General features: G+C 40.2%; 1 protein-coding gene across 6 annotated transcripts in view; it reads right to left on the minus strand.

The window, feature by feature from the left end:
- Nucleotides 1–14,774, minus strand: part of WDR33 (WD repeat domain 33) — a 61,581-nt gene that overhangs the window by 17,484 nt on the left and 29,323 nt on the right. The window contains exon 8 of one of the 6 annotated variants that reach the window (XM_040706006.2): nucleotides 9,665–13,216. The exons of the other annotated variants lie outside the window; for them this stretch is intronic. Coding sequence (XP_040561940.1) covers nucleotides 13,203–13,216 — 14 coding nt within the window. The 3' untranslated portion in view covers nucleotides 9,665–13,202. Of the gene's footprint in view, nucleotides 1–9,664; nucleotides 13,217–14,774 lie in introns of those variants that run through there. 6 annotated transcript variants of the gene reach the window in all.

Genomic DNA, 14,774 nt, shown 5'->3' on the forward strand with positions numbered 1-14,774 from the left:
CTGCCACACAATATGCATGGTCTCAAGGAAGAACAGAGTCCTCAGGCTGCAAAGACCATGCAGACACTGCTCTTTCCTACCAACAGAAGGGTACTCCGGGATGTATTGTTTCCTCTTTCTCTTGTTCTTCTGATGCAAGAAGAACTAAAAGGCACCGTGTGTCTGGATTTGCTCTGCTGGAGTCCACCTCTCAACCAGAAGAAGAAACTGAATGCTGAGCAGGTCTTGCTTCTGAGTGTTTATCTGGGAGGAGCAACTCTGCCAGTAGGAATAGAATACTAGCCCTCAGTAGCGAGGAGCAAACTCATGTTTGCAGACTTTCAACTGACAGCATTCTGTAGGTACCTGTTATCTTGCATCCTCACAGGAAAAGACAGCAGATTGGAATTCAAGGGCAACAATGGAAGTGCTCCATTACAGTTGTAACTGGATGAACTATAGGAAAACATATTCAGACTAGAACACTCAAATAACGTCATTAGTAGAAAACAAAAAAACCCAAACAATACAAACAGCAGAAACCTAAAGTACCTAACCACATGGACTGGAATTACTTCGTCCTTGCTGCTCCTGAAATAAAGAGACTTCGTAATGGAAGAGAGCTTAGAGACAAAGGGCTGCTGCCTGGCTGGTAAGCCTGCAGCCAGTAAATGAGATGCTGGCAGAAGGCCATCTCAATTTGGATAAAGGCTCACCCTGTGCAAGGCCTGATTCTTCGAAGATCAAACAAACGTGAGTTAAACCAACACAAAAGGGTATTGCAAGGGAAAAAAGGCCCAGACTGGGCAACCCAGCTCGAGTTCAGTGTCAGGGTCTGAAACAGAGTGGTCTAACCACCCATCCTGCAAACACTCCCGTAGGGAGCAACCCTGATGGTGCAGCACAGGACTGGTTTGCCTCTCAGAAACCAGGTTTGGCAGTTACTGCATATTATCCCCAGGGCACAGACATTCAGATATGAAAGAAGTATTTCTCTAGTTTTTTTGCATAAGCATGAGGGATTTCTGAACAGAGTGTTAATTAATTAAAGTGCTGATTGTTAATACTTGTAGACAACTTATCCTGTTCTTTAAAGACACCGATCAGCAATTCTGGAGGGTGGAAAGAATAACAGGCTGTATGTAACAGGACTGTGGGCAATAGTGCTCGATCAAACCCAGCGTGCTGCAAGTATGAAGAAGTAGATATAAATTTAAGATCTTATTTTTCCTCTCAACTTGATTCCTATATACATAACTTCGTGAATATTAAAGATAGTATAAAAAAATCAAGTTTGGATTGCAGTCCTTCTATCACAGCCTGTAAAGTATTTGGTGTGTACAGATACATCATGTGTATCATGTAACATCATGCTGTGGCCGAACATTTTCCATTACAGCCTTTCCCCTGGAAATGAGCCCTATTTTGAAGGCACATCAATTGATGTTATGAATATTTTAGGATTTCTAAATCCTCAGCAATTTTTGGGAGGCTTATACACATAGTGAGGTGATACTCCTTTAGATCACCTTCTTGTACACCCACATTCAAAAACAAATAGATCTCTGTAACTGGATCTGTTGAAGAATGAGCACAGACAATGAGCACAAACAGCAACAATGCTGTTTCTCTCCCCTTTAGAACAAGACAGTTATAGAAGTTGGGGGAAGGGGGGATTGAATAGTGTTGTGTATCCTTGAATTGGTCAGACCTGAAGGCTTTTCATCATTCCACAAGAATGATCCCTTCCCTGTAATCCACAGCCCTGACAGAACACAATACCTCTTGGAAGAGCAGGTCCTTTGCAAGAGGCTATTTCCAAGGCATTCAAAATAGAGCCATGAAGCCTCACCGCCACCCCCACAAGCAAAATGGAAGATGACCTGCAAGGCCAAGACAACTGGGAACAGCCCTGTTAATGGAAAGAGGATCTGTTTTCTATATAATTCCCTTAGCTTTTGTTGGTTGGTTCCGGACTGCTGACAAATTGGATTATTTTGCCTGTTCTGCTCTTATAGAAGGCTTTTTTAAAACTACCTCTGGCAGCTATCCACTAACCTAACAATTCCCTGCTTCCATGCAAACCTCATCTATGAGCTGAGTGCCTCTTATCTACCAGAAATGAGAATACTCATTGTATTCAATGTGCTGCTTACACAACACTGACCAGGTTGGCAGTAAGGGTATTTTAATTCCATTAACTTAGAACAAAGAACACTATCACATCACAAGAACCATACACCTCCTGAAAGCTGTCCTATGAGCAAGACTGACTTCCACTCTCCACTCCAAGCATGAACACAGCAGAAACTCTCTATTTAGAGATGCACAGCATGTTTGTTCCTTTTAGCAAACTGTGGGAGGCTGATGAATAAGAAATCAAAGGCAAAGCTCCTTTCAATCTTTACCAGTGCCTCCCACCATACTTTCAGATCTATATCTCCCCAAGTCAAGTCTTCTAACCCTTAATTTGCTACGGAGCCGTTCTCTAGCTCTTTGTTAGGTTATTAAGTAGGGTACCTGGGGAGACTGATCGAGTTATAATCTACACCTACAAGGAACCTCTCCTATATTGACATTTCTCTAGAACAGCAGCTGAATGGGACATACTTAAGCCTTGGTTACAGAGCCCATCCTTACTGCTTTATTATCAATGCTTCATTCTTTACAGAAAAAAAAGTTGCTTCCAAAAGCAAACAAACGAACAAACAAATCCTGTTATCAGCTGTGGAATCAGAAGGTTAAGAATACACCAAACCAATCATTAACCACTAAGGAGGTAGATGTGGGTAAACAAGTTTTCTCAGTTCTTCTGAACAGGAAGAAAGACTGAAATGCAAGAAGCCAAACAGCCCCCCAAATGAGTTTCAGTAAATGAGACTGAGGTTTGTATGTGCCAGTCCCAACAGGACTTGCACCACTCAGTGAGCAGTCTGAATGCTGCAAAAACCTACAACTGCATAATGTCAGTTATGTGCTCTCATAGTGGCAAATGCACTGCAGCAAGTAATGATAAGAACCTTCTGTGAAGTGTAATTACTAATAATGGCATGAAGGAATCTGAACTCTTTGTATCTGTTGAAATTCAGTGAGAATGTCTTACGTAAGGATTAATACGGAGGGGGGAAACGTCTGCATGCTGGTATATGTGGGAACTGGGTCATGCAGGGTTCAGCCTTCATATAATGGGACAACTCACACGTTACAGCCAACGTTTGAATTCCTCTCTGCATTTAAAATGGATGCTGAGCAACTTCCAAAACTGAAATACTTTGTTTTGAACAGAAGCAACGATGACACAACTGAAAATATCTATTTTAAATTTTGGTAAAAGGTGTTGGTTTTTTTTTTTCTTTCCTTAAATCTTTGAATACACTCATGGCAGAATCTGCAATCATTGTGGAAACACATTTCCTTTTCAAATGATTGGTCTTCTTTGAGTATTATCACATTTACAGGTTATTTCCTGTTTATGTTGTAAAATAGCAAAAAAAAAGCTTGACAGCAGGTTGGACAACAGCGCTGGAAGTAAGGGAAACAGCATCTGTAGCACAAGGAGCTGCTTGATGTTCTCTTAGAAGAGAGAATGAGATGACAACCATCAAGTATACACGTTTCACAATTCGTAATCATAAGACATAGGTAAGTTATATGTAGATTATTAACAGCAAGACATTTTAATATGCAAAAATGTAACATTTTCCCTGTGTTTAATCAGTGTGCAGATGTTCTAGCTTACCACTATCCATGCACTTAGGCAAAAAAGCTAAGCTTATCACTAAGTGCATCTCTGTCACAAAGTTCATCTATTTGGTGATGCTTGGAAATGCAGTATAATGGTCACTGCAGTACAACAGTCATTATTTCTAATAGAAAAGTCATTACTAATCTTAGATAGGAAGAAATCAGATGGCCTATGAGAAGCAACAGGGGAAATAGGACAGAGCATGAGAGGGGAACCTACAAAGGGTTAAAACTCTTCAGCATCACTTATTCAATAACTATGGTAGTGTGGACAAAGCCGGGCAAGGAGTTGTACCATTAAGGGAAAAGCAGACTGGATTCTACTTTGCACCTAGGCAGACATGGCTACAAACACTCACATCACCTATTATCCCTTTGCAGGTACTCATCAGAGAATGGAGAGGACTTCTTCAAATTGCAAAAGCTGGAATATCTTTTTCGTTGCTGGTTATTTTATTTGCAAGGTAGCTGGAACAAGATGTTCTCTGTTCAAAAATTAGCTAGCCTACTTTGAAAGCAGCAACACACTTGCTTGTCATTGACAGAAAGCATTTATTTAGAATGGTATTTACATTTAACCATCATAAGAATAGGTGTACAGGAAATATTAAAAGAATGAACAGCAATTATGAGAAAAAAAATCTTATCCTTTGTAACATAACCAGCTCACAGCAGCCCCAAAACCGTCTGACAGTTTTCTACTGCTTGTTTTCTGGCACCTTCCTCTCAAGTGTCTGACATCAGCCACTGGATCTGAAAGAGCTTACGTGGCATCTAACGAGTGCCTGCTGCCTTAAGCCATCAGACAAGGTGCATCTCTAGCTCTGCGTGGCAATTAGTGCGTAATTCCATACAGAAAAGGGGTGAGTATAACAGAGCAGAACGGTGTCCGGGAATAGAACTGAGAGCCCTCCAAGGGAAGAAAAAGTGCTAACTTGGAAGATGAAAAACTCAATTATTTTGTACATCATCGGTCAGCATTTTCCACAGATGTACAGTGCTGTGTCTGGGAATAGGACAAACCTGCTGGGCAGCACGGGCCTTTTGTGGCAAAAACAAAACCAGAAACACCCCCCAGAGGAGTGTGAGCTTTCTCATTCAAAGATCCCAATGATACCCTCTGAACAAATGGAACTGGTGCCTCTGGAGCCTGCTCACAGCGTGAGCCAGCAGCTTCCAAAAGGATCAACAGCATCACAAACCTGATTACAACGCCATGGGATTTGGAGCCTCCCAACGACAATCTCAATCTCAAAAGTAACTCTCCAACTGCTGCTCAGTCAGAAAACACACATATACAAAATGAGGAACGTGCTAACAGCTGGTGCCTGAGGTTAAACTTCTAGTAAGCAATACAAATTCACAGTGCGCCGATCCTACAGTAGCTCCACTGTTGTTGTTGCTCTTTAAACACGTACATAAATGCTTGTTAAAATACTTAATTATTTAAAATGATTACTCACTTGAATCACCAAGCTGTCACAATCCCCCGCTTCTCCACCGGCAGGCTTTGGGCAAACCTTTGTCTGTTACACTTAACCTGTGCTAAACACATCACTAAGGAGAGTCTGACATTTGCAGTGAATATTATGAGAAGCAATGCTGTTTTAGACAAAATTTCATGTCAACTTGAAGCTACTGTAGAAACTATGTGCATCCTAAACTTCATCATGGGAATTTAGCAAGTAGGGAAGAGGAAGGAAGTTGGGGGACGCTACATAACTCAGCAGCAGCTGGCCTGAAGCTATGCACTTCAGCTACAAGAAGCACTAGAGTTGGAACGTTTAGTTCCAAACTCAGGGAAGACACAAATACTTCTACAAAAGCTAAGAGTAAACCATCAATAATCATTTTCAGTATAACACCTTGTTATACACTTGCTGAAGTTCTGCTGGTGATCCTGGCTGTCTCAAGAGAAAAGCAGAGTTTGAGCACTTAGCTCGAGGACTAACCCAAGCTCCAAACCATTCCTGTGGCCACGTGAACAGACATCTCTTAGCAAGCTGCTAAAAACCCACGGACCACATTGTGGATCACAGCTAAAGAAGCTGTGTGAAGTCTTCTACTTTTCTCTGATTTGATAAGCCACTGCTTCCAAGTAAACCCAGCATCTTTTAAAAAGAATGCCTAAAAAAGAAAGGCTGCTGAGATCCCTCAGTCAAACTGATCTCCCTTAACCTATTCTTTCAAATAGGTTTCAATGCCATTTGTGGCTGAGACTGCAGGGCAGGATCCTACTTTAAATCCCTTTGAAAAGAGGCACTGTTGACTGTCTTCTCTACTGGACAAATGATTTTTAGAGATGGTGATGGTTCCCTGGCCACTCAAGAAGAGGACCACTTGGTCAGGCAGCTTTCCACTTTAAAGGAATATATACAGAATATATATATATACAGAAATGTATACACATATACAGAAATGTTTTCCTTCTTGCCAACCAAAAAGTAGGCAAGCTACTTTTGATAGCTAGTTTACTGACACAGAACCTCTCGTAAGCATGAGCCCATTAACATTTTACGCAACAAAATCATGAGTTTAGGTACAGAGAAGTCAGGAGAACAGTTCCAGGACAAACACTCCATGAGCACCTGCTCTCACAAAGTGAGAAGCAGTCAGCCCAGATGTAAAGTGCGGGGACAAAAGACTGTCAGACTCTGTGTAGTCTCTAGGAAAGGATTTATTGGTCTCAGTTAATAATCCAAGCATTTAGCAAGTATAAGATCCAAGAAGGGACACGCTGATAGAGACCATACAAACTGCTCTCTGCATTTTTCAGCAGCACCAGGGCTGAGCAAACCAGGAAGCAGCAGGTCCACTGAAACAAGCTGGTGGCAGAAAGCAAAGCACACGGCACTTGGCCCCAGGTACAAAGCACTGTTCTCCCTATACAGAGATAAAGCTCAACAAATTGGAAAGCTTTCACCTCAAGGGCGAGGGATCAATTTTCAAACAACTGAAATACGAAAGGGCTGGGAGTTATGAAAAGAGACAGTAACACACACACACACACACACACACAAAAAGAGAGCAGCATACCAGGAAGAAAAAAATATGGCACATAAAATCATACAGTGACTCACAAACAGATCTACTCTATTACTGTCTGAAGGCTAATGAAGATAAACTAAGAAAGTAAATAGAAAAAAAGCATTTTCAGTGCGAAAAAAAAAAGCAGGAGCAAAATAACAGTTTGAATAATGTTACAGAAGCTTGCTAGAACTAATATCTTGCATTGAAACTTCAACTAAGCAGTGAGAAAAAACTGAACTCAGGAAAGACAGAAAACAGGACTGTGTTCTCACAGCCTTGTTCCAGATTTCCACACTATTGCTTACTTGCCTTAGCTTTCCTGTATCACTACCACCACACCTGCAGCCCGTCCTCTTTCCATCCACCTATTCATTTTTGAAAGCTTTTGCAAAGTCTTTTCCTCTTTCAGATTTAAAGATTAAAGATTAAAGTAGAGGAATCCACATCCTTTTATTTGCATTCTGAAAATAGGGCTCCTGCTTAAGCAACTGCTCTGTAGAGCGTGGCTGTGTAAATATCAATAAAGCTCTATTAAATACCATGCATTCTCATGTATTTCTTTAAATTCCACAAGCACGTGTGATTGGGCCAAACAGTAAAGTTCTGTGCATGAGATTGAACAGAAATGGGAGGGGAAAAAAGATGGTGTTGAAAACTTACCAGGGGTTTTATGCAACCTAAGCCTAACAAAAAAGGGGAGAGATGTCAACAGGAAGAAATGGGATAAAACAATGCAAAGAACACTTAAATAACTCAGACATTCAAAATCAGGAGGAAAAACAAAAAAGGAGAATGTCAAAGGTTACACAGTTGGTTATGAGAGATAGAAAGGCCAAGGGGGGCTGCCAACAATGAGGTAGGGCTCTAAGCAACAACTGCTGATAGAAGTTGGTGGAAAATGCTGCTCTCAGATTCATTTACTGGTGTCAGAAGCAAATGTGAACAAAAGAAGAGGTATTTAACTTAAAGTCCAGCGTTCTTCATTAAAAAAAAAAAGTGTGAAAAAGGTTTCCTATGTGACATATTCCTTCTCTTTCGAGACAAGAATAGAAGACACAGGAATTAAACCATATCAAGCACAGACGGGTTGGATGCTTCTTTGAATCCTATGCTTCTCGGAATGACAACAGGGTATTTATAAACAAATAACTTCAAAGAAGTAATGACTATAAAGAAGACAAGACATGAGTTTTGCAGCCAGCATTGTGCTGTTTCCCTCTGTGATACAGTCTGTGACGGAATCTCTACTTGAATTTACAGGTGCGTGCACACAGTACCATGTTACAAAGCTCCAAAGTAAGCACAAGAAGAATGACGTGGAGGTTTGCAGGAAAGCATCGTTAAATCATACCACAATTATACCTCTGTATTAAGTGGATATCACAAATTAAGCAGAAAAACCTTCAACAAAACCACATCTACAGCTGATGCAAACACCTTCAGGATGTCATTGCATACCCCTCCACATAAGCACCAAAAACACTGTCTTGAACTCTCTGAAGTTGTAAAAAAAATCTTCTTAAAGCTTTGTTGTTGTTTTTTTTAAAGCAGAGAAGAAATCAGATGTAACGATTGCACAAAATATTTAAAGCCAAACGACACGGGCAAAACTAAGAACCCAAGATAGAGAACGCTCATCTGTTGGATGCATGCATAGGAGAAAAGGAACAATTCAGACCATGTCTGCACAAGTGTTGAGAAAAAAAACCCTTTTTTTTTCCCTGAAATATTGATCTTGCCTGCGAGAATCCTTTTTTACAAGACTAGCAAGGAACCATCTATATTAGTACTGAAATTTTCATGATTCTTACTCCGGGAATAGAAGTTGAAAACATAAGCAAGTTATCTGCGGGCCATGACTTCCAGTTTTAGAGCAGTATTATATATTACATGAAAACACCATCAGAAAAGATATCTGCTACACCTCCATTGTGTGAGTGAGTCAACGGCTGTGTTAAAAAAAAAAAAAGTGGTCTCAAATCACCAAAAGAAAATGCCAAGTAGATCATCAGAACTTAAAATAAAAGGCTGAACTTAAGTGCTTACCTCACAGGGAGTACAGATAGCATTCAGAACGAACCTTCTTACTAAGGAGCCTAAGCTTCTCCCAATGTTTTGTTGCAGTTTTTAAGAGTTTGTAATCTTACATGAAAAAAAATGAGAGAGGACATAAAAAAAAATATCTTTCCAGTGTTAGAACCATATAAACCAGTCCACAGAATAACAGTGAACTGGGTCCATACAGGAAAGCAGGGACGCGAGACAGAAGCTTAAAGGCAGTGCTTTTGGAAAAACAGCAAATGTCTACAAAATAGCAGAAGAACAAAGCATGTGGGTTAGGAGCATAAACAGTGAAGACACCATCACCATTAAAGGGCTGCTCTCCTGACCCCTGAATGGAACTGATCTGTGCTCTTCAAATAAAAACCATTTCACACCACTGTCTGTCTGTGCTGTATTGAACAAAGCAGGCTGAGAGATGGGAAAGCGCAGTACTTCTCTTGTAGGAAGCTGGACTTTAGGAGTCTTCTGTGAAATAAAATCACTGGTAACTCGGGTCAGTGACTGCACAAGAAATAGCAAAGCCTCATCTCCCATTATACAGATATTCCTCCATATGCGGTCCCATTCAAACACTAACAGAAGCAGAGACCAAAGAAGATGACTTTCGCAGAAGCTGGCACCCCTTGTTTTAGGACAGGATTTCTAAGAGCACATCAATGCCAATGAGGTAACCACCGAGGAAATGGAAAAACAAAGATATCCGCTGCCAAAATGGTGCAAGATGACAGTTCTGCCAAATTCACAATTCGATTTTTAATGTATTTGTTAATACAGCAACCCTGCATGCAGGAGCATCGAAGAACATCTTAACTTTGAAAAGTTAATAAAAAAAGGAAGCTTTATCAGGTACGATCCCATGTCAACAGTTTATTTTCAGTGCAAGTTAAAATACAGTTATTGCTTTGGTACACAGAATACACACCTTCATTAGACTAGTGTCTGGTTTTGGAACACATTCCCTTCTGAATTATCTGCTGCTAGGAGATGCAGCATTACAAGTGTCAATGTGCCAAGAACACGATCAGCTGTGACAAAGCACTACAGAGGAGAAAAAGGTACAGCAAGTGGAGAAATACCTGGCTTGAAGAGTAACAGGTGGTTCATCTACTGGTGATTGAGCTTTAATTATGTGTGTACCATCAGCAGCATCCTACACTCCTCAAGACAGCACAACAGTGATGCTGACCGTGATTCTGTATCAGTGCATCTTTTTCAGAAGAGAAAACATTGAGGAGTTAAGGTTTTACACAGTGTCTTTGGAGTGCTATGCATGACAGATATCCTCATGCAAAATGAGCAGCAAAACCCATTTTCCTGCTTTTGGGTACAAATGAGTTAACTTAAATTAAAGCCTGATATAGCTAACATCGTTTTATGAACAGACTTTTCTCCTACTAAGCGAATGAAGAGTAACTTTCTTGTCAGGAATGAGTTCCTACTAGATGAATACAATTTACCACCTTTCACTACCAGTTAATTTATTCAGATAGGTTGGAACTGGAGACCCAGCCACATGACGGCTAGTTGGTAGACCATGTTCCTTAAATCAGCAGGATAAGCTGCCATGAGGATGTTCAGCTCACAGTAATTGGCACCACAGTGCCACAGACCATACTAAATTGGAAAAAATGAATTTGCTTTTCACTCCTGACCTGCATTCTGTGCAAGGATGGCAAAGAGCAGACACAGCAGGAGAAATATTCTGACGCTCTTCATGTCTAGCAAATGCAAAATTAATTCCTGAGGTTACTCACATGGCAGTCTCATAACATTAAATACTAATAAGAACTCCTGAAATTGCTCATTTTCAGGCACCACAACTAAACTGCTTTTGTTAGATCACTGTGATGTATAATGCTTTAAGACACCCCCCATAGGATTTTCAGGAAAACTCAATGCCAACTCCCCACTTGCATTTTGCCATCTTGCAAAAAAAAAAAATTCAAATATTCAAATATTGGAACAAAAATACTTTGCTCCATAAAACAGTTCATAATGGGTTAAAAATTACTTGATACTCCCAGCAAACAATTTCTGTGGAATAAATTATCGTTATTAAAACCTTCTTTGGATTTCAGTGAAGGGCTATGGGCTTGCTAGATGTCCCAGTGACAATACCTGACAGGACGAGATTCTGCAGCAAGTCCAAGCATTGTGCAGAACACAGACACTTCATTACCAGTACTTCCATCTAGGCTTACTGAGCACAGACACCATCATGCTGAAACTGCAGACTGAAACGCATACAGTAAGTGCACTTAGGAAGAAAGGCTGCATATTTCTCGAAGGATTCCTTGATGCAGGAAAAGGAAAACAGCATTGGGAGAAGCACATATAGCACACCAAGAAGCCTCTGAGCAGGGAGGATGTTTTGTCAGACAGGAAGCAGCAGCTACATCTCTACAGCAATGGCTGGCAGTACAGCACTTGCTGCTGAAAGCCTCTGCCGTTCCAGTTTTGTAGTGTGAACACAGATTCTAAGTTTAACACCAGCATTAAAAGTCCTGATTACACTTTTATAAACGCCCGCTTTGAAGCTGCCAGCAAGTGTAGCTGGCAATGACAAACCTAATATGCTTACACAGATGGCAAAAATGACCCATTTTCTCCGTTCCTTTGGAAACAAATTATACTCCTGATAAGCTCTGAATGGTGTGAAAGACAGAGAACCTACCTTTGATCTCCGGACTACAACTGTGGAGCACTGAGCAATTTAATGCAATAAAAAAGTTATCTGAGAGCATTGAGCTTTTTACTTTCCTAGCCTCGACACCATATGCTCACTTTCAAGTCTCTTCACAGCAGAGGCTTCCACACGGAGAAAGTGATCTAAACACACAGTCATGGACATCATCGATATCGGTTGTCACCAGACCTGGAAATAACAAACTGGCCAAAATAATGGTGACTATGGGACAACACAGCCAGATAGCACATTTTACTCTGGCTTCACGTAGGTAGGAAACCTGCTAGGGAAGCAAGAGTTAAGCATTGCTCTGAGAGTTTAATAGCATGGAGCGAGCCCTGCAGGGAAGATATGACATCTTATTACCCACTATGTCAGCTAACCTAAAATGAAGCAAGATTGAGTCCATAAGCAAGTTACTGGGACTTTTTATTCTTCTTACATCTTTTTTTTTCTTACTATGCCAGCTAGTCTAAGTTAAAGCATTTTTCCTGCATAACTATTGTGTATAAATGAGAAAGAGCAGAAGGCAAGATTCTTCTCGACCAAGCACAGCCAGCAGTAACACTGCAACACACCAAGCAGATACCCTGCCAGTCTCGAGAACAGAGACCTCCCATGTCATGCTCCATACAAGTGTGCCTGAGAGCTGCCCACAAAGTACTGCTGTGGAAGTGCTCACTGGTGCCCAATAATCCCAATTCAGAAGGAGGAATTACATTACAGGCTTTGGGAGTTGTTCTTCCTTTCTAAGCTCACCTTTAGCAGTCATAAAGATTCCTGCACTTTCTCCACTAACACTTGAAACTCAGTTTCACTGGATTTGTGTTCTATCTTGAAAAGTGTGTAATTTTCTCGGAGAAAAACAGAAACAACAGAGTAAGTCTGGTTAGAACTTTGCAAAGCATGATTCAAGAGGAAGGAACTTCTCATTTCCTGTTGACTTTAAGATAATTTGTCGTCTCAAAATTACATTTAATATTTCGCAGTTTGTGCAAATATGCTTAAACATGAACATTAGATATTTTATTGTCAAGAAAAAAGGTAGTCAGGACCTGGGATAGTGTATTAAATTGGCTATGCCCATACCTGTGTGGACCAGCGTTTGCTTGAGAGCAACAATATGTTTTCTAATGCCTACTTTACCTGCAGGCAAAGAATGTTTAAGAACACACTCAGGTCTACTTGCAGCTCTCTGAAGAACTTAGACAGATGATCCACAAAAATGTATATTCAAGGACAGTAATGGCAAAGCAGATGGACAAAACTATGCACATTCAATTTAAAGAGGAAAGTAGTATCTAAATTGCTTTTTGTTTTATAGACTGATATATAGACTGATGCTTGTGGCTATATTTTGAGGCTTTGCAGCGCTGCATAAACAACATATTTCAAGACAACAGGATTTTGAAGCAAAGAAGGAAGCAGGAAACTAGTATTAAATCCCTACAATGTGCTATTGGGTAATGTGAAAGCTGCGTCCTTACAGATACTGAAATTACATACGCATACAGAACACTCAGGCAAGACTAAAAAGTCAAATCACTTGGATTTTTTGTCCTTTCCTTTCCTTTCTGGCAAAAGAAAAAGGGAACTCAGGATCATAAGCTTGCAGTACGTCAGGCTGGAAGGAACCTCAGAATCCTGTAGTTCAATCTCCTGCTCAAAGCGATAGGGTCAGAACAGGTTGCTCATCGTTTTATCTATTTTCATCTGGAAAGCGTCAGAGAACACAGCATGGTACCTAAAATTCAGCAGAGCTCTCACACTGTTCCACTGCACCAGCAAGAGAACAGTGGAAAAAGATGAAAAATCTCACAGTAAAAATGGTATTCTGAATAACTCCCAATGGACTATAGAAGGAGACAAATGGTATGGTTTTTTTTTTCATTAGAATTATTAATTTTGTCCTAATACTTATTTTCATAATGGCAACACATCCAAAACATCAAGTGAGTTCCAACTCCAATTTCTGGGCATTTCCACAAAAGGGAAATTACTTACCTGTGAATATCAATAATATCAATGACACATCCAGTTGTGCTATGCGTTTCTAACTGTAAAAGAACCATGAACATTCTCTTTTTAAAGGAGAATGTTTTGCTTTCTTTTGAAATTCTATGCTGATGGGAAGTTGGGTGCAGGAGGGAATCTCTTCATTCAATTGGAAGATACAGATTTTTCTTAATGTTTGCATGTATCCATCATTTATAAAGCCAGAGAGAACCTCAGCTTTTGATGAAAAACAGTTCTTAATGAACATTAGGCCTTGTGCTAAAGTCTTGCTATGTAAATTCTCAACTAAATACTTTAGAGCTACTTCCTCCTTGAGGCATGCCGAACAATAAACTAGAATAGGAATACCTTGGAGGACAGACAGCAGCCAGCTATAGAGAGAAGTTCAAATCTCAGGAGTTACATAAACATTGACACTTGATTTTCCTTAACATCTTTTGAAAACGGTAATTATTAATGAAATCACCAGAAACTGCACTGTGAGCTACACCTTGCACTTGGAGGGCGAGAACAGCTCCAGTTCAGCTACTCGTTTATTGAGCGTTAATGTCTCCTTTCAAAGAAAGGTTTTTAAAGCGATGTAGGATTTACAACTAAGGTTTTAATGTAAAACTTAAAATACATTTCCTCCTCCATCATTAAAAAACAAAAAAATTATTCCAGCTATGGTAGAAAATGTGCATTTGCCAGTATGCACGAGAAAGCAGGATTTGCTTTTACTAAAGGGTATTATTTTTTCCAATTTTAAGCAGGAAAGGGAATGCAGCCTTCAGCTGTTCTGAAGGCATATTTTAGGTTTACTTCCTGAGATGTTTGGAGCTCCGTTAGGAGCACCTTGCTCCTCTTCCAGCCCTGCAGTTATTAACACTGTTTCTCAGGGCAGGCTCAGGCGTAAATAAGCTGCTTTTCAAAACTTATTTGGTAAGCAAAACGGTACATACATTTTACATAGATGCAAAACGCATTCATACATATAGAATAACAAACATTGAGGAAATACTGCGTTTTAAAAAAGATACAGCTAACCTCTTGTTTAGAACCATCGAACATATGGCCAGAATGGGAAGGGGAGCTGTAAGGGAACTGTAAGTGTCGGGTGCTTCCACTGAGATAACAACTACAAAGAGTGAACTCAACTCTCTGTGATGGAAGAAGCGTTCACCTGTGAAACTTCTGGTAAGACAAATATATATATGTCAAAGTAGTAGCTTTCTGCTGTATGGGTGTACCCCCAGGACTGTGCTTGTTTGGAAGC

This window comes from Gallus gallus, chromosome 9, assembly GCF_016699485.2.
Source record: "Gallus gallus isolate bGalGal1 chromosome 9, bGalGal1.mat.broiler.GRCg7b, whole genome shotgun sequence".
Taxonomy (NCBI): domain Eukaryota; kingdom Metazoa; phylum Chordata; class Aves; order Galliformes; family Phasianidae; genus Gallus; species Gallus gallus.